This window comes from Macaca fascicularis, chromosome 8 (genome assembly GCF_037993035.2).
Source record: "Macaca fascicularis isolate 582-1 chromosome 8, T2T-MFA8v1.1".
NCBI classification, from domain to species: domain Eukaryota; kingdom Metazoa; phylum Chordata; class Mammalia; order Primates; family Cercopithecidae; genus Macaca; species Macaca fascicularis.
Genome location: NC_088382.1, coordinates 70,220,475 through 70,241,679, shown reverse-complemented (window position 1 = coordinate 70,241,679; position 21,205 = coordinate 70,220,475). Strand labels below are relative to the sequence as shown.

Below are 21,205 nucleotides of genomic sequence, written 5' to 3'. Positions count from 1 at the left end.
TAATTGGTAAATCAACCCCCTATAAGAGAGGACTCTGCAACCTATCAATAGACTCAATTCCTGGGTTGTTGGTCTGAGCGGTACAAGCCTGAGGTTGAAGGTAAGTGGTGGACAGGGAGCCATGAGACTCAAGGCAGCAAAGCTAGCGAATGGGCTAAAACTGGCAGGGGCTGCAAGGACCGGCAGGGAGAGGCCAGACTTGTAGCATGCAGAGATCGACTAAGGTGTGCTGGACAGGAGGGCTAGATTAGGAACAAATCTCTCTAACATGGGATTCCAGCCACTGATTCTCTTTTCTGTACCTGTGCATAGAATGTACAACACAGGATGGTCTCGACTGCCTGACCTCGTGATCCGCCTGCCTTGACCTCCCAAAGTGCTGAGATTACAGGAATGACCAACATGGTGAAACCCCATCTCTACTAAAATACAAAAAAATTAGCCAGGCGTGGTGGTGCACACCTGTAGTCTTGGGAGGTTGAGGCAGGAGAATCACTTGAACCCAGGAGGCAGAGGTTGCAGTGAGCCGAGCTTGTACCACTGCACTCCAGCCTGGCGACACAGAGTGAGACTCCGTCTCAAAAAAAAAAAAAAAAAAAAAAAAAAAAGAACGTACAACACAAACAGTGATCCTTAATGTAAGCTATGGACTTCGGTTAATAATAATGTATAAATATTTGTTATATCAATTGTAACAAATGTATCACACTAATGTTAATAATAGGGGAAATGGGTGAGGTGAGGGGGTGTATAAGAACTCTGTACTTTCCATTCAATTTTTCTTTAATAAGAAACTGCTCAAAAAAAGAAAGTTGGCTGGGCACAGTGGCTCATGCCTGTAATCCCAGCACTTTAGGAGGCTGAGGCGGGTGGATTAATTGAGATCAGCAGTTCTAGACCAGCCTGGCCAACATGGTGAAACCTGTCTCTACTAAAAATACAAAAATTAGCTGGGTGTGGTGGCGGGTGCCTGTAATCCCAGCTACTCGGGAGGCTGAGACAGGAGAATCGCTTGATCCCAGGAGGCAGAGGTTGCAGTGAGCCGAGATCACACCCTGCAGTACAACATGGGTGACAGGGCAAGACTCTGTCTTAAAAAAAAAAAAAAAAAAAGAATAAGAAAGTCTGCCAATTAAAAAAAAAGTTTCTCTTGTAGTTTTCTAACCTAGCTTCCTTTATTCCTCCTTTTTGGACCTTCTAACCATAGCAGCCAAGACTTGTCCAACATATCTCATGGTTTACCCAGGAAGGATGCAACTGGACTGCAGTGTTCATGTGAGTTGGTGTTTGATACCCAACAGCGTCTGGCAGAGGTGGAGCGCACTGGCTGAATTCACCCTCTCTGAAGGCAGTAGGGTTTGGTGGCCAGGAGCCCAGATTCTGGAGTGAGACAGACCTCTCAGACCACTCACTGCCTCTATCTGTGGTGGTGGACACATCTCAACCTTCATTTTCTCATCTGAATACAGCATGAGATTATTGAGCCTCTTATGAGAATTAAAGAGAATAATCTGTGGGAAGTGTGTGGCATAATATCTGGTTCATAGTAAGTGTTGCTTCCTTTATTTATGCTGCGTAATAAGCCACTCCAAAGCTTAGTGGCTTAAAACACTGATTTATTATTTCTCATGATTCTGTGGGCCAGGAATTCAGGCAGTACTCTGATGGACATTTTATTTGATCCACATAATGTCAGCTGCATTCAGCTAGTGGCTAAACTGGGTTGGAAGATCTGAGAGAGTTTTACTCACGTGACTCTGCCTCCATGTTCCTCCACATGTCTTCTCACTCCCTGTGGCTGGCTTAGGTTGGGTTTTCTCACAGCATAGTGGTCTCAGGATTTCTTATATGTTGACTGGTTTTTGCGAGCAAAGAGAAATTGTCCAGCCTTCTTAAAGGCTCAGCCCCAAACTGGCATAGTGTCACTCTACGACAGTCCAATGGAGATGAAACAAGTCATAAAACCAGTTGTGGTTCCACTTCAAGGGGAAATAGTCGCCCCTGTACATGGGAGGAACAGCACATGCCTACTGAGGGCAGGAATTACGGCAGCCATCTTTGGAGGTGACCACAGCACTCAAGTTTTTATTTTCCTGTGCTTTGGTTTGCTGTCTTGCCTATCAGGCATAGCAGCATCTTTGACAGCCAACAGCATGCTGTAGGGCAGAGTGAGCTGTGGGAACTAAGGTATAGATGTGGCCTTGAGGCTATTCTAACTTGGCCCCTTCTCTTAAAGTCAACAAGGTCCAATACATTTTCAGTATTGCCGTTCTGCCAACAACGGGCACTGACTTAAGCATTCCATCTGCTTTGTATTTTATCTCATGTCATTATTGTTTTGAAACATGTTTTTAAAAAAGACTAAAACAAACACAGACATACGATTTCAATATGTTGTTTTCCCTTTTATTAATATCATGGAAAAAAGAAAATTAACTTGATCAAAAGAGTGAACCCACACTGGCTTCTATATGTGAGCTTTTGTTTTTTGTTTTTATTGGAATGCCTTTCTTTTTTTCCTTCTTTCTTCTTATCAGTCTACATCATGCTTTGAGGAATGTGTTTTTTTACCTCCTCCCCTTCCCTTTCTGAGGGTAAAGCAGCACTTATTTATCTTCCAAGGCCCAGCTTCCATGTCACTTCCTTTATGAAGCCCCTATTGACACATCTGCCATGAGGTAAACTTGATCACTCCCCTTTTTTGTAGTTCTACTGTGCCTTGAAAGCTTCCACCTTAGTGACCACAATTTTTATTGCACTAATATATTTATCCAGGCTAATCAGGTCACTGTATGGTTGATGGCACAGGGAAACAAATTCCTAAGTGCCTACCATGTGCTATATGGGGGCACACAAAGCAGCATTGTTGTTCACACCTGGAATATTATTTGTTCACATGCCACCCACTGAAACTCTACCCATTTCCTTTAGTTTGCCTCAAATGCCATCTTTTCCAAGAAACTTTTCTGAATCATTCACATTAGTATGAAAATCCCATCTTCCTTAAATGTAGTGGTACCTGCATTTCTATTTAACATACTTCTTGCATTATCATTATTTACTTGTATTATAGTTATAATTATTTACTTGTATTATAGTCATAATAATTAAAATTATTTACTCCTCCTCCCGCAGAGAACTGTGAATTTCTTGAGAGCAGAAGCAGTATTTTACTCTTTATTTTTTTCGGTTGTCACGCAGTGCCTAGTGCCTTGTTCTTTGGGAGTTCATTGTTTAGAGGAAAAGGTCATAAAATACATATTTAAAATATAATCTTAATTTCAGGTTTAGAGATCTATACAGGGCATCATGAAAGCACTAAGAAGAGGTAACTTTAACCTCTGTGGCTTAAACACATAAGGGGTTTTGTTTGGCAGAAGGTGCCCTAGAGCTTTTGGTGACTTAGAAGTTACCAATGTCATTATCTTAAACATTCCTATATCAGCATAAGTCATTTTGGTGCTGAATTGATGTAGGGCCTCAGGCATAACTGGCATGGTCTGAGAGAGGGGAAGAGAGCTGTGGTCCATGTTTCTTAGAGACGATGGGGATTTTCTAGGGATAAGAAATTCTGCCATGAAGTTGTCAGGGCCCTAGGGCATCTAAGAAATTTGCGAGGTGAAGATAAGGGCACCCTCGGTACTAGACTGTTTGGTTTCTTTGCAGGCCAGAGAGGTCCTTTTTTTTTTCTTTGAAGAAAAAGATAAAGGCAAACACAGCATTTGAGCAAATAAAAATTACCCTTGAACTTACCTTTACCTGATGGGCTACTACGTCTGCTTTTGATAATGCCTAAATCTTTCTTCTAGGAAATGGCGCATGCCACCTCTACTCATATTTAATTGGTCAGAGAAGTCACATGGTCAAGCAGTGAAAGGGCAGCAAATGATAGAGACAATGATGTCATCTCCAATGACTACATGGAGCCCTAGTGGTTTGTTTCTGAATATAAAAGACCAAGAAGAGGTCAAACAAAAAGGAGGCTTGTAAATGTAACTTTAAGCAGGTGAAATAAAAGATGAATCCGTTGAAAAAGGTAATTTAAAAGGAAGAATTAAATTTTTTATCAACAAAGTTTGAAACCTTCAGAAATCAAAATATATATAATGAAGAAAATTTTGCTGTCTTTTGTGACAGAAGAAAAACTAGACATAAGGAATTAAAACAACCATAGGAAAAAGTGCCTTACTTGAGACGTAAGCCTAGAGAAGTCATATTTTTAGTGTACCCGAATTGGTTTTGGCAGTCACAGATGGTATTTAAGGAAACAAATAGATCCGCAATGAGCACTTGCATGATTCAGCATCATTATTCACACCTGGAATGTTATTTGCTCACATACTGCCCACCCAAACTCTACCCATTTCCTCTAGTTTGCCCCAAATGCCATCTTGTCCAAGAAACTTTTCTAAATCATTCCCATTAGTATGAAAATTCCATCTTCCTTAGATGTAGTGGTACCTGCATTTCTATTTAACACATTAATATTGCATATTGCCTTGTATTATAGTTATTTACTCCTCTCCTCCCCCCAGAGAACCATGAGTTCCTTGAGAGCAGAGGAAGTCTTTCATTTTTATTTTTGGTTCTCCCACAGTGCCTAGTGCAGAACAGGGCACATGAAGGAACCCAATTCATTGCTGTTGAAGTTTATGAATTACAGTTTGTATAGGAGCCACGTGACAAGCATATGTTAGTTGTACCCTTGAGGTGATCCCAGAGCATAAGGTGCACATGAGAGGAGGTCATATTTATGACTCTAGGGCCTAGACTCACTGATACAATAAGAAAGCTTTGGTACAGTAGACAAGCCGTGAGGAAAGATAGGAGAGGGCTGTCTAGGTTCCGGACTCTGGGATGCGACCTTAGTACTTCGGTTCCTCTGACATCTAGATTAGTTTGTCCTTTTTAGATATTTCCATTTATATTCTCTTAGTATCAAATGGTAGTTAGTTATATAGGTCTTAGTTTTAATAAATTGTTCTACTAATATGGTTTGGCCTTAGTTATGCAAGCACTAAAAGTGAGCAATATAAAGTTAATTTAAGGGATCAAATATAATATTAGGCTGAAAGCCTATTAAAAATCATACAGGACTATATGGAGGACTTACCTTCATAATACAGAGTATGAATATTTTTAGATTCTCTGATATTGGATTTAGACTTGCTTGTTCTATTTTGTAAAACAAAGAATTGGCCTATATCTTTGATCTGTGTGTCTAGATTTTTTTTTTAGTGACAGACACCTTATAATAACTAGAAATAGAAATTCCATCTTTGGTGGTAATATAGTGCAGGGACCTGAGAGGAGAAGGTCTTAAGGTGCTGTTAATTAGCAAAAATCTGAACCTCATAGTCTCAAAGCAATTAAGGCTATTAATTGAATATTTGGATGCTCAGAGGATTGGCTCATATGTGACTGTACAGGGAACCCTAGGCTTGCATACAGGAGTTACATTCTACAAATAATCCTGAACAATTCAGAAAGAGCAAATATAGGCCAGTGTATGTTTGTCTAGTAGTCAACTGCATATTTGAATAGTAATACATTGCTGGTTATATGCAAAATTGTCTTTTTACTGTAAAGTAAACACTAACAATTCAATCATTCAGCCTATCTTTTATAAATATGGCACACTATTGATTCACGGAAAATTCAGTTTTTACCATGGTGATTGTACCATCCTCTGGTTTGATAAACATCTCTATGATTCACCTGAAACTTTAAACACAGTTGGTGGTCACACAATGGCTACAGTGTCACACTTAGGCACATTTGGGGGACAGAGGAGAAAGGCCATTGCTGATGAGCTCAGAGTGGCAGTGCTTTTATTATCCAAGTCCTTCATAGCCTTTGTATGGGCTTCCTTAGCTGTGGCATTTGATTAACATGTGAACGTACTTCTAAAAAGAAACTTAAAACAAATAGAAGATTACAAAAAAGTTTTCAAGAAAGGAAAAATAAATGTTCCTTTTAGGAGACCTGCAGTGAAAAGTAGTTAATATTTTCGGTAGTGCTTATTATTTTTAATAGCTCTGGCTTTGGGGTAGGTTTCTGCTTCTGCCAGACCCAGGCTTGCAAAGATGCAAACGAGTGTCCACTAAAGAACACCCAGAATGCAGTGAGTCAAGAATGAATTTAGTTTCTCACACTGGTTCAGTACTTTGCACAGTTAAGGAAAAGAGAAATTATATGAATGCTTAAAATCCACGGGTTATCCTCCAAGCTAATGTTGGCCAGTAGCTTTCCATCTATTTGGTTAAACCTTCCAGAAAGTGGCAGAATTGAGTGAGTTGAGGGTTCCCCCAACTTCTTTCCATCTCAGTGTACTTTATGGAGCAGTCTGTAATAGCTTTTTTTTTTTTTTTTTTAAAGGCTATGAGGTGTCTTTTTAAAAAGTGGAGGTGCTTAGCAGGCAGTAAAGGATATGAGCACAGAACCTAAACATTCCCAAACAGATCATTTCCATCCTTATTTGAGGAATCATGCATTCATAAGGTTGGTGTGATTTAGGAACAGGCCATTCAAACTGCAAATAGTCATCTTCATGAATGACCAGAGCATATAAAAAACAAATTGTACTTAAGGTCCTAACCCGAGTTTATTGTGCACATATATCTTCTAAAAATGTGGAGTTAACTTACTTAGGGGTTACTGACCAGGGCTTCCAAAAGGCGCAGGAACAGAGGGCTGAAGTCACTAGACTGGGAAGCACGTTTAAGAGTAACAACGCCACCTCTTTGGATCAGAAGAGTTCCTGTTTGTTATGCAATGTGTGCACTTCATTATTTACACAATTTCACTAGGTGACTGGGAGCTGTGTACACAGCCAGGTGAGCCTGCAGCAGCGCCCCAGACTCTGACACCGAACACCCTCTGTCTACTGCCTTCTGCTAGCCCTGCCTTTGAAATAATACCTTTTTCTGGAGGGGAAAAAAAAAAAAAAAGAAAAAAGGAAATCTCTAAATCATATCTTACTTCTCTAGATTACAACTATTTTCTTTCCTTAAACGTTTTTAGGAATTAATAGAACTTACTTGGAAAAATTTCCATACTCGTTTCCACTATGCTGAACGGACGATTTAAAAAGTAAACACTCAGAAAATACTAAGATTCCGCTGGAGAGCCTCTTTTTACTGTGTTATGGGGTCTCCCAGCCCTCTCCTTTCTCCTACCCATGGCAGCCCATCTCTCTCCTCCAGGACCCCTTCTTTTTGGCATCCTGGAGTACGGATGAAAATAAATAGGTGAGCAGCCTCTGGACCAGGCCAGGAACACAGGGGTCCTGAGGGCTGACCTTGGGAGACTTGCGGGCTTCTGGAAGGAAGGCGCGGGAGGCAGAGCAGGAGTCTCCGCTGCGAGGAAGCACCAGGGGCGACCCCGGGGGAAGGGCGGACGGGGATGCGTCGACATTTCCGTGACTTGGGACTGGTCGCCCAAGGCCCATTCTAACTGTCGGCTCCCTGGCCCCCGCGGCCAAAGAGAGAAGGGGGCGGATCCTCGCGTGCCAGACACGCCCCGGCCGGGTATAAAATTCGCCAGGCGCTCGCTCCCCAGGCCACCGCGGCTCCCTTGTTCCGCTGGGGCCTCCGGACGCGCTCCCCGCGCAGGTCTCTGGAACACTCGGGCCGAACGTAAGCCCGCTTGCACTCACACTGCAGTTCACACCCGCAGGCGCGCTCGCACCCACATTGCCGCTCACGCGCGCTCACACTCCCCCACGCGCGCTCCACTCCCGCTCCAGCCCCGAGCCCCGCGAAGGCGCAGGCACCGCCGCCGAGAGCGCCAAGGGGCCCCACGGCCTTCCCATGGCGGACCTAAGCTTCATCGAAGATACGGTCGCCTTCCCCGAGAAGGAAGAGGATGAGGAGGAAGAGGAGGAGGGTGTGGAGTGGGGCTACGAGGAAGGTAAGCGGCCACGAGTCGGGGTGTCCAGGGTCCCGCGGCGGCGTCAGTGTCTCGCCGAGCGCGGGACTCGAGTCCTGCTGCTGCCGCGCGCTCCGAGCACCTCCACGTCCCCTCTTTCCCACGGGGGTCTCCGCCACTTTCCCACTCCCCTGGCGCGTTTCGGGCGGGAGGCGTTCCAGGGAGGCGTGCTCGCCGCCTGCGTTCTCCCGCCGCCTTCGCTGTGGCCCGGGAGCCTTCTGCAGGGCTGGCGTTCGCACCTGCTGCGGTCCGGAGGGCGGGCTAGCCTCCAAGCCATGGCTGTACCTTTTATGTCTTCTGAGTAGTCAAGAAGAGCAGCGGTACATTTTACTTAACACCTGAGGAAGACAGTGTTAGTGTTAAGAATTCTTTTTTGACTTGAAGACTTTGGGGAGAAAGTGTTTCTGCCTCTGGTCTTTTCGTGAAGCCTGCTAGCAACGCTCGTCTTTCTAAAGTATGTCCTAAATTTCAGACTGAATCGTTGGGTTTGGCGAGAAGCGGTTGACTCTCTGAAAAACCAGAGTTTCCTAGATTTATTAAAGACCTAGGGCTCCTATTAGAGCCAACCAGTAGTGCTGATGTTTACTACATATGTTGAAACCAATATAGAATATATAATTTTAATTATAAAAAATTTGGAAAGAGTATGGGAATATATATGTACATAGATATATACATATGCACACTTTAAAATACTGCACTTGCATTTCTGATAAGGGGCGTCTATTTACTAGCATGAGAGTTAGGGTTTTTGACTGTCACAATGTATGTTTAAAGTTACAGCTATTTCCCAAATACTGAATGTAATTTTGAACTAATAAGCAGAAGAAATTGTTCTGGTATTCTTTTTTTCTAATCACTTAAAGATGACCCACATTTCCTAGAGTCATAAATTATTATGTCTTTGTTGACAAATACAAATAGAATATTTTGTTAGTCCGGGAATTTGTATATGGTATTTGATAATATCAGATCATTCAAATAATGAATGCAAAAACACATAGAATTACCATATTTCATCTGTATAGTGATGGTATCATTACTGTCTTCATAATATCAAGGATTCTAAGTGTTTGGTTTTTACATGTTAAATTTTACTGTAACTTATTTTTTAACCTGTTTTTAATGTATTTCATTTTGTTCTTAGGTGTTGAGTGGGGTCTGGTGTTTCCTGATGCTAATGGGGAATACCAGTCTCCTATTAACCTAAACTCAAGAGAGGCTAGGTATGACCCCTCACTGCTGGATGTCCGCCTCTCCCCAAATTATGTGGTCTGCCGAGACTGTGAAGTCACCAATGATGGACATACCATTCAGGTTATCCTGAAGTCAAAATCAGGTATTTTAGAAAATATGTTTGTGTGGTCTTTTAAACTAGAAGTCAGCATGGAGTTATCGAACTGTGATTTAACTTGCACAATTTAAAAAGTACAACTGACGTATCTCTATGTTCAGGATACCTTTATATTATAATATAAAGCATTTTTGGGAATTACCTTCTGAAACAATTTTGAAAGGATAAAAGGGTGAAATTATGATGATTATCAGTCGGTTGTTCTGCTTCTTACGATGTTACTGGAACAACATTGGTTTGATCACCTTATACCTTGTGAAATATGAGGACAGGTACATGCAGGTGCACTGATCTGCATTTTGTCCAACATTGTTGGTTAGCTTAAATCACTTAGATAATCATAATTCTGTTTTGCTACTTTGTGAAACCAAAAATTAGGATTTATTGACATAATGTGGCATTCAAGGTAAACTTCTCAGGTTAATTTTCTCTACTGTATTAATTTGCTGAAAATAATTTCAACTAATAACAGTAAAAAAAAAAAAAACCCTTTAAACTCAGTCAGAGATTTAAGTGGTAAACAAACCTCTTGCTTTTATTTATTTATTTATTTAAGTTCCATCCCATGAAACCTCCCCTACCCCTTGCAAACCTATTTGAGATGGATCTGAAATGTTCTGTGGAAAAGGTGTTCGGCAATTAACAAGGAAATCAGTTTTTGGCTTTATTGTAGGAAAGAGGAAATCAGATTTTTAAAAAATGTAGCATTAATAGCATGCATTTCATAGTGAATAATAACTATCTTTTTCTTTTGGGAAAAAATAAAGTATGTTGAAATATTAGGATGTACTTGATAAATAGAGACTGTGCTCAAACATTAATTCCAAGTCGATAAAGTTGATGCCTCAAACCATAAAATCTTTAGGTTTGTTATTAATCAAGGCAGCTGTTGATATCCAACTATGGATTTATTTTATTCATTGTAAATGTTTCTAAGCTTTAATTTAGAATCCATGAGATAGTCATAGATTCATGTCGTCTCCCTTGCTGTTGTGAGTTTAGTCAGCATGTGAGCATTGCCCAAAAGAGTTTCTGGGCTTTATATGTACTTAGAGTCAGTTTAAGATGTAAATTTCAACTTGAATTACAATTTTTTTGTGGGTGTGCTTTTAGCTTTGATGGGACATTACGTAGTTTTTTGAAAGGATATTGTAAAATTATTGAATGCTGGCTGTTCTGGCATATAAAAAGCAATTTAAAGAAGTACATATGTGTGGGTATGTTGAGATGCTTTGACCTTCTGGAAATGAATGTTTATGTATCTACAAAACAAAAATACATTTCATGTCAGGTGCCATGATGAATATTGGTTGCATATAAATGGATAAGACAGTTCTTGAGGATTCGTAGCGTAGTGAAAACCCAGTTCTTTAAAGTGTTAGTGTACACATGATGTAGCAAGTGTTACAAAGGGTTGTGGGAGCAGAGAGGAATGACTAAACACATATACCCCACTGCATCTGTATGTGACTAGTCTTGCTCTGAGATCAAATTCACTTCAGCAAGTTGAATTTACGATTTTCTTCTGCTACCTTCTCAAACACTCACAATTTTCTTTAATCTTCTGCCTCACTCTAAAACAGAGACTGTGGACCAACATCTGGGCCCTCTCACCATGAAGTGTGTTTCTTCCTCACTTAGCATTTTGTGCTTTTCTCTTCCTCCTTTCACCCCTGTCCGCTGAAGAAGAACTGTCTGCATTTCTGTCTAGGCCTTATTTGGACACTCATGATCCAGAGCCCATTTTCCTGCCTCCCTGGAGACCTTCCTACCTCAGATTCCCCTTCTCCTCTCTGTCATGATAATAATTTCCTCCTTATTGTTCCTTCCCTTCCAATATTTCTGCAAACTCAAGAAAAGTAACCAAAATACCATGTCTTGAGTAGTTGTTTTTTCCCCTAGGATATTTAAGCTCCTCAGAGGAATCGTTTGTAAGCTCTAAATACCCTGTCATTCACTTATTTAAATAATATTTTATCTTTATTGAGATAGAATATAAACAAAATAGTTGAATAGGCCGGGTGTGATGGCTCACACCTGTAATCCCAGCACTTTAGGAGGCTTAGGTGGGCAGATCACTGGAGGTCAGGAGTTCGACACCACCCTGACCAACATGGTGAAACCCCACCTCTACTAAAAATACAAAAAAGAATAAAAAAATAAAAAATAATTTAAAAAGGCTGCTTGCGGGGCTGAGGCAGGAGAATCGCTTGAACCTGGAAGGCAGAGGTTGCAGTGAGCCGAGATTGCGCCACTGCACTCCAGCCTGGGTGACAAAAGCAAAACTGTGTCTCAAAAAAAAAAAAAAGTTGAATAATACGCTTTCTGCCTGTGGTTATACCCTGCTCTTCCCCACCTATGGTTGCTGTTCCCTAGTGACAACTACTTTGAAACTTTCTAGCTGTTTCTTTTGTGGTTACCTCCAAGAATGTAAGAATATAATAATGCTGTTATGCTTTGATATGTGAGCTATATGTGAACTCTCTACTATGGAAGATGAGGCCAATTTTCCTTCTTTCTTTCTTTTTTTTTTTTTTGAGACAGAGTCTCGCTCTCTCACCCAGGCTGGAGTGCAACTGTGCAATCTTGACTCACTGCAATCTCTGCCTCCTGGGTTCAATTGATTCTTTTGCCTCAGCCTCCTAAGTAGCTGGGATTACAGGCACCTGCCACCACACCCAGCTAACTTTTTTTTGTATTTTTAGTAGAGATGGGGTTTCACCATGTTGGTCAGGGTAGTCTCGAACTCCTGACCTCAGGTGATCTGCCCACCTTGGCCTCCCAAAGTGCTGGGATTACAGGTGTGAGCCACAGCGCCTGGACGAGGCCAGTTTTCTTATTGCTCTCTTTCTTATGATTTCACTCTCTTATCACAGTGTACTTAAATTAATTTTAAAAATCTGTTTAGATTTAAGGGGTACAAGTACAGTTTTGTTTCTTGGATATATTGCTTAGTGGTGGAGTCTGGGCTTTTAGTGTAACTGTCACCCAAATAGTGTACAGTAATTTCTCATGCCTCATTCCCCTGGAGTCTACTTAAATTCATTTTCATTTAAATTAATACTCAGTATTTTTATTATTACAACTGCAACTATTGTTTCCAGCTGAGATTATATTTTGTCTCACTTATTAAACAATGTTTTGTATTTTCCTGGAGTTAATGCATTTTTGTTAATTGAATTTTTTATCTGTCAGTAATTAATTTCCAAACTCTCAGACATATGACAGATCTTCTCTTAGGATATTCGCCTGCATCAGGTTGTCTTCCCTCCCTTGATCCTCCTCATCCTTTCTTTTTCCCTGTGGAGGTTGCTTTTCCTTTCTGCTCTCCAGGCCTCTCTTACAGCCTCTTCCTGCAGCTCCTTGGACCTCACTCCTGGGAAGTCCCCTCATTTGTCTCCTGTGTTAGATCGGATGTTTCCTGGATGCTGTGGAAGTCCCCTCGTTTGTCTTCTGTATTAGATTGAATGTTTCCGGGATGCGTGCCATCCTCTTTTTTGAGTTGCTCCCTCATCTCAGGGAATTTCTTGGTTTATTTGCTTCTACAGTTCATGTTCCGGGAACTTCCTGTGAAAAGGGGCAAGTGAGGGCTACATGCTTGGATGCCTAGGTGTCTGTAAGTGTCTTTATTATACTTCACACTTGATTGGAGTTAGCATGGAGTAGCTGTCTGGGTTAGAAGTATTCTTGATGTCGTTTGATGTTTGACATCATGATTACATTGCTTCCAGCTTCCAGCGTTGCGGTTGAAAGATCTAGCGCCATTCTGCTTCTCAACCCCCTCTGTGTGTCTTTTCTCTTTTTTCCTTTCTGGAACCTTTTACAGTGTTTTCTTTACTGCTGTTGTTTTGAAGTGTTACAACCATGTGCCTTGGTGGGATTGTTTCTGCACTGTATGCTGGGCACTTGGTAGGATTTTTCAGTCAAGATAATTGTGTCTTTTATTTACCAGAAATTTTCTTGTATTTCTCACATTATTTCATTGATAAATTTTGTATTTTCATTTTTTCCCCTTCTTTCGGTAACTCCCACTTTCTTCTTTCTGTTCTCTTCTACTTTCTAGTAGATTTCCACAATTTTTAATCGTTTAGTCTTTTGATTGAACTCTTACTTTCTGCTTTCTTGTTTTTAATTTCAAAACATTGAACTTATGCTGCTATTAAAAACCTTTTTTTTTTTAAAAAATACAACATCCAGTATTTATTTCATGAATTTATGATCTTTCTTCATTCTTTGCTATATTGCTTCTTTTCTATCCCTGCCTGTCTCTGTTTACTCTGGGTTTCTTTTTCTATTTATATTGGTATCCCTCTTTTATTTCGGAGGTTCTCCTCAAATGCCAGTGATCTTGGGCTCTTTGTTCATATTTAAGAATGAGTCTAGGAAGCAGATCAGAAGCTCTGTGCACCTGGGCAGGGGTTGAGGGCTGTTGGGCTTCACAGTACCATGATCAAGAAAGGACCTGGCCATGTTGTTGGAGGAGTCTTTGTAGCTTATATCAGTTTAACTGGAATATGCTTGTTTCCTGTTTGTGTTTTTGTTTTGGAGTTAGGAATGGCTTAAGTTGGCCACCAGCTTTCTGGTTGTTGGCACAGACAGGAGACTATCACCATTTAGCAAGTCCACATTTCCTTCATCTTCTGCCAGGGATCTCATCATCATGCCTGACCATGCATGATGAGGTTTAACTGCTCCTTTTAAAAACTTTAAATCGGGTTTTCTGTTTTCAGTTCCCTACTCTGCACTGCCACATTCAGAAGTATCTCTACTGCTACCACCTCCTGAGTCCTTTCTGATGTCTTAGTCTGTTTGGCTACTATACTAAAATACTGTGGAGTTACGGGTAATTTATAAATAATAGAAATTTGTTTCTCCTGGTTCTGGAGACTGAGAAGTCCAAGATCAAGGTGCTGACAGATTTGGTGTCTGGTGAGGGCTCTTCCTCTGCTCTGTACATGGTGCTTCGGTGCTATGTCCTCACATGGTGTGAGGCAGAAGGGTCAAACAGGCTCCCTGGAGCCCTTTTATAAGAGCCTCATCCCATTCTTAGAGCAGAGGCCTCATCCCATTTACCCGATCACCTCCTGGACATCTTATATTGTTGCATTCGGGATTCAATTTCAACATGGATTTTGGAGGGGGATGCAGGCATTCAAACCATAGCTTCTGGGTTCTGTGGTAGGAATTGCATGCCTCTTGTGGCCTTCTTCCTGTAGTTACTTAGCTTTTAGCTTTCTCTGTTTCGCTGAATCACTCACTACCTTTCAGTCTGCTTTCCAGCACCACCCTCTACCGCCACCCAATTTTTTGGGCATTCCTCTTTTGCTGTTGTTCTCCAGTCTTGTTGATGTTGCTCTGGCAAGTTGTGCCCTTTCCATTTAGTGAGAATTAAGGAGGGAGGGCGGATCAATGTTTGAGTGCAATCTTCCTTGTCTAACTGGAGGTACCCCCTGCAAATACAGCATGCTGTCTTCTTAAATTTAAAAAAAAAAAAATCCACACAAGAAGCACAGTTCTTTTTAGAAATTAAAGCTGACTTCACACCACCACTGTGCTAAAAACCTCAGCCCTCCCTGAGGCTGTCTTTGACGTGGGTTATTTTTTTTTTTTTTTGCTCTGTTTATATTAACAAATCATAAAGAATTGCCAAAACGGTTTAAAACAGTTGTATAATTTAAATGCTTAGACTTATTAAACTAAAACGTTTAACATAATCGTCATGATATTGTTCCTGTATATGTAATCCCATCTGGAGTTACTGCCTTAATATAAATTTAAGGCTTTTCAGGGGCATGAATCCCTGCCCCCATCCCTCTCTGCTGGAACTTCTCAAACCAAGGTCACTGATGAACTCATCATCCCCTAAATCCAATGGGCATTTTTTATTCTTACAGGACTTTAACTTTGCTGCATTGGAAATGGAAATTTTGGAAGTTCTCTCTCCTGTTAGTCTCTGGGCCGCACAATTGCCTGACACTTCTTCCTAATTTTGACTGCCTTTTTTCTGCTGGTGTTTCATGTTCCGCTGTGCTTCAGTAACAGGGTTTCTTAAGGCTTTCTCCTGAACCGTCTTCTCTTGCATGTATCCCATGAGCAGTGCATCTGCATAGACTGTGTGCTGCTTTGTTCGTCTTCTGTTTCCGCATAAGACAGCAAAGGAGCTTAGAAAAGGGGCTGCAGTGACAGGCTCTCGGAGTGGCATGGGCCAGTGCAGCCTCCCATCTCAGACCTCCTGGCAAGTGGGTGGGCAGCTTGAATAGCTCAGGGAAGGAAATCCGTTTCTCACAAGAAAACCCATTTTGCTTTTGAGCAATTCCAAAATTCAGAAAGTTCTATTATCTCCGCCATTGTTTGTCTTTTAGGTCTCTGGACCTATTTAGAACAAATGTAATTATACTTCCACATTGACGTCCTTTCAAATACTGCAGGGATAACATGCAGTTGCCGTTTTTCTTTTCAGACATTCTTAGTTCTTTCAGCTGTTGCTCACATGACAGTCTTTCATTCCTCAATACTTATTTTATTGATACTTTACTACGGGAGTTATAGACTCAGTTGTCTTTTAGATCCAGGCATATATAATACTATACATGAGAGCAACCAGGAGAGCAAGAGATTGTAAATAGCTACTGACCCTCTGCCTCGTCTGCAGTGTCAGCAGACAAGACAGTAGGGGCTGGTGGGGACTGCAGGAACTGGCAAGCTGCAGAAAGCAGGCCTAGTTTGCCAGATGTTTAATGTGTCAGGAGAAGCTGGAGATGTGCACCTGTGAACTCAACGTACATGTTCACTGGTTTCATCTGGCCTGCAGAGTGCGGTTGGTAATCTTTGTTTCATCTTTTGCAAACAGTTACATGGTTTGGATAAGGTAAGTATAAATCAGATCCAAAGCCTGCCCTCAAGGAGGATACAATGGTAGGTCGTAGAATATATTATAGCTATACAGGGAGAGATTATTTTTGGTGGAAATTTTTAGGGAAGGATTTGTGGAGGAAAGAGCATTTGAAATAATCCTTGAAGTATGAATAGCATTTGTATATGGGGAGCCTGGGGTGTGTGGGAAGAAGGGACAGCTTGCAAAAAGGACACAGATACAGGAAGTTCTAGAGGTTGTACGAGGAAAGGCTAATCCTTCAGTATGTCTGGAAGAGAAGATTTTGTTCATGACAAAAGGGGTTAACAGGAAGTAGAATAGAGAGGGTATTTTGGAGCAAATTCATGAGGGACCCTGCACAGAGAAGGGTAGAACCTTTCTTTTTTTTTTGTAGGATAAAGTCATAATTAGAACATTGCTTTAAGAAAATCAAGCTGGCAGCACTTAATGAGATGGGATCTGGGAGAGAGTGTGAGCCAGTTTGAAGGTTAGTACAAAAGACTCAACCAAAACCACAGGCATTGCAGTGTCAGTGGAAAAGGAGGGGAAGACACAGGAGTGATCTCTGCAATGCAGTCTACAGAATGTCATGGGTTAGTTATGTGGAGCAGGGGAGTGGAGGAGATCAGTGGAGAGAGATGCCTGGGATGGAGCCCTCAGTTTCAGATCCTGTAACTATTCTTCTACCTCTACTCTGGGCAAGTTTCAAGGTAGCAGAGTCCCTCCCTCCTAACACGGAGTCGAAGCAAGCATCACATTCCAGGGTGATCTGACCAGACTATTGGTTCTGATATCTCCTGGAGTATGGCGAATTTTATTAAGGCTGCCACATGTATCATTTAGCTTCTCAGCAGGACAAATGGGTCACTGTCAGGAATCTTAACATTTAAGGTACACGGGCAAATTAAAATTAAACATCTTTGCAGTGGTATAAAGAGGATTGTAAGCATAAAAATTAATTACAGATTTCAGCCCGGCGCGGTGGCTCACACCTGTAATCCCAGCACTTTGGGAGGCTGAGGCGGGCAGATCACGAGGTCAGAAGATAGAGACTATCCTGGCTAACATGGTGAAACCCCGTCTCTATAAAAATACAAAAAATTAGCCGAGTGTGGTGTCAGGCGCCTATAGTCCCAGCTACTGGGGAGGCTGAGGCAGAAGAATGGCGTGAACCCGGGAGGCGGAGCATGGAGTGAGCCGAGATCGCGCCACTGCACTCCAGCCTGGGCGACAGAGTGAGACTCTGTCTCAAAAAATAAATAAATAAATAAATAAATAAATAAATAAATAAAAATAAAAATAAAAACACATAAATAAATAAAAACTAAAATAATAATAATAATAATTACAGATTTCTAGCCTGAGTGGTTTGATACTTAAGTAGTGAGAAAATGTGTGAGACTGCCCATACCACTTGTGCAGTAGTGTCACTCCTGCTGACTACAAGCAATGTCTTAAGGGTAATGACATTTTTAATGGACCATCATTATGGGAGAAATTGCTAATCAAGATAGGTCATTTGTGCCCTTCACTGTTACTTATTATAGAAACTTTAATTAGAATATTTTACTTCTGGGTCTTTTATAATTCTCAATACTAATTTTAGGATAGATGGCGATGATTATTAATCCTACTTCCCCCCCCGAAACATGACAACTTTTTACAGTGTTTCTTAGCAACCTTGCTGATTTAAAGATGAAATTGTCAAAAATATCTTAAAAATTATTTTCACTGAAGAAGAGGCTCCGTATTTTTTGTTTATATGAAATGTCAGGGCTGACTTTCTTTTTCCTTCTTTCTTTTCTCTTCTCTTTTCTTTTTTTTTCTTTTTCTTTTGACAGGGTCTCATTCTGTTGCCCAGGCTGGAGTACGATCATAGCTCACTGCAGCCTCCAAGTCCCCGGCTCAAGCAATCTGCCCATCTCAGCCTTTCTGGTAGCTGGGACTACAGGCCTGACACCATGCCCAGATAATTTTTAAATTTTTGGTAGAGGCAGGGGTCTTGCTATGTTACCCAGGTTGGTCATGAACTCCTGGATTCAAGTGATCCTCTCGCGTTGGTTTCCCTTAGAACTGGGATTACAGGTGTGAGCTACTGTACCTGGCTGGATTAATTACTGTATTTATTATTGGATAACTTCGGTGCATTTGAATTACCTGGTTAGTTGGTGTCATCTGCATCACTTTGCATGTGCTTCACTTTGCCCGGCCTGCTCTCCGTGCTATTGTTATGATCTTTACCCTTAAGAGCTGAAGATATTTAATAGAGCTATAGGTTAACAGCCAAGGACAGTTTAAAAATATTGAAAAATTTTTGCTTTTAAGGCCTCAAATGTTAAAAAAGAGCTAAATAATACTATTTTGGGGAAGTTTTAGAGATAAAATTGGAATTTCTTAAAAGTTACTCTGAGGTTATAAAGTCTTTAAACCCATTACGAATGAACCCTTTGGGGCTGGGCATGGTGACTCATGCCTGTAATCCCAGCACTTTGGGATGCCAAGGCTGGTGGCTCATTTGAGGTCAGGAGTTCAAGACCAGTCTGGCCAACATGGTGAAACCCTGTCTCTACTAAAAATACAAAAATTAGCCAGGCATGGTGGTACACACCTATAATCTCCACTACTAGGGAGACTGAAGCAGGAGAATCACTTGAACCTGGGAGGCGGAGGTTGCAGTGAGCCGAGATCACACCATTGCACTCCAGCCTGGATGACAGAGCAAGACTCCATCTCAAAAATAAATAAATAAACAAATAAATAAATAAATAAGAATGAATCCTTTGGATCCTTCGAGTGGTGTACCAGGGACCCACTGGTGTGGGGCTTCCTCTGTGCTGGAGGTGTGGCTCTGCAGGCTCCATCTCCCGGCCTCACCATCTGTGACTGGACATGATAGCAGCTTTCTAACTGGTTAGGCTTACCGTTTGTTATTCTGTCATCTGCAGATACTGCACAAATAATACTTCAAATTGCAAATACGACCATGTTAGTCCCCTGATTAAAAGCCCTCGATGGTTCCGGACAGGAGAAACCCCCGCTCCTAAGCATAGGCTGTACGTCTCCTCCTCATGCCCGCCTTGACTGTTGCTAACTTTTGATTTTATTCTCCTAGAACACACTTAAACTGCTTCATGTCTCAGAATATTTCTTAGGCTCTGTGCTCTACTCTGCATGCACTTTTCACCTGTTAGCTTATTCAAGACTCAGCTGAACTGATATCTTCTTGGGAACATCTTCCCTGACTTTATGATTCATGCTTGTTACTGGCTTGTCCCTTGCTGGATGCTCTCCTGCTACTCTTTCCTGCTCTTAATATGTTCTATTTAGACTATTCAGTTTACTCTTTTAACCACTGAGACTGCCCAGTCAACACCAAGCCTGGATCTTCTTCGCTTTGTACACTCAGTGGTCAGCACAGGGCCAGGAGTCGAGTTGATCTCAAAACTTAGCGTTGAAGTCAAATGAAAAGAGAAGGAATAAGGCTTGAGCACTAGCCTCTGAATTATCTGGTAAATTGGTTTTCAGCAAAGGATTGTAGAAGCTTAGATAGATTTAGATAAATGTATATACATCACATCTTTATAGGGTTTTCAAATCTTACAGAAACTTTCTCAGGGAGCTCTTGTTTATGTCTTATAAATGGAATTGCCAAGCATATTAAAGAGCATTAAAGAAAATGGAGGCTGTGGCAATGGCATCAGTTTATTTTATATTCTTTTCACAAGTTCCTTTTCTAAAAAAATTCAGCATTTCATCAGTAGGAGTTTCATGTTTTTTCATTGTAACTTTATTGAACCAGCTGACATCATAACTAATAAACCTGCCATGTAGTGACCCAATATCACTCAGCAAAATTATTAAATTTTTTTTTTTTTTTTTTGAGACGGAGTCTCGCTCTGTCGCCCGGGCTGGAGTGCAGTGGCCGGATCTCAGCTCACTGCAAGCTCCGCCTCCCGGGTTTAGGCCATTCTTCTGCCTCAGCCTCCCAAGTAACTGGGATTACAGGCGCCCGCCATCTCGCCTGGCTAGTTTTTTGTATTTTTTAGTAGAGACGGGGTTTCACTGTGTTCGCCAGGATGGTCTTGATCTCCTGACCTCGTGATCCACCCGTCTCGGCCTCCCAAAGTGCTGGGATTAAAATTATTAAATTTGATCAAAATTTGATTTGGATAAATGTAGGAAAAGGCTTCCCCTTCTGAGATCATTTTTTTCTTTATTTAAAAAAATGTAAGCAGTAAAAAGGAAGAATAATGCTGAAAGAGGATGTTACCAGACAAGTCTTTAGATGAAGAACCAGATGGATAAAACAGAGCTGCTGTTTATTTTTAGTCCGTAAACACAATCATTCTTGGGGGATGAACAGGTAATGCTCTTACCTGGCACTTCATAATACCCTGAATTCAGAGTTTTGTCATTTTTTATGGCATTGTGTGGCTATGTGACTTTAATGTGGTTTAACTTTGGATTATTCATCTGCAGCAACAGTGAAAAGTACCCAGAGCCTGGTTCCTGGCTGACAGCCACCTCTTTGTCACCTCTCCCTGGAGAACCAGGCTGGGGCAAAACACTTCCCTTCTCAGTATATTCCCTTTCATACCATAGAATATAACTACTTTATTGTCATTGTATTGAGTATCATGACATGACAGTTAATAAACCTGTGATGTAATAACCAGATAGGACTCAGAAAAAATACGATCTTGAAAAATATATGAATTTACACTTCAGCATGATAGAATGTAAGATCTACAAGGCCAGGGAAGTTTGTCTGTTTTGTCAAAATCAATGTATTGTAAATACTTAATACAGTACCTGGTACAATGTAGTAGATGATCAAAAAAATACCTGTTGGAAGGATGAGTAAACTTCTCTGGATTTTGAAGTTCTCCCTATCAAAACATGGGTCTATGCAGTTTGAAGTTCCACAGTGTTTCACTTAAACTGTCTCCAAGTTTAAGTGAAAGGCTTCATTGCTGTTAAGGAAGTTTTGAGCATTGGTCATGCAGGGAGTGTATTTTTGAAGCATGGATCTCTTTATGGTCCCCTGA

At 41.1% G+C, this 21,205-nt stretch overlaps 1 protein-coding gene across 1 annotated transcript in view; it reads left to right on the top strand.

The window, feature by feature from the left end:
- Positions 1-7,558: 7,558 nt before the first annotated feature.
- CA8 (carbonic anhydrase 8) overlaps positions 7,559-21,205 on the top strand; it is a 93,479-nt gene continuing 79,832 nt past the window's right edge. The window contains exons 1-2 of the mRNA XM_005563384.5: positions 7,559-7,911; positions 9,077-9,268. Of these exons, the coding sequence (XP_005563441.1) occupies positions 7,812-7,911; positions 9,077-9,268 (292 nt within the window). The 5' untranslated portion in view covers positions 7,559-7,811. The remainder of the gene's footprint in view (positions 7,912-9,076; positions 9,269-21,205) is intronic.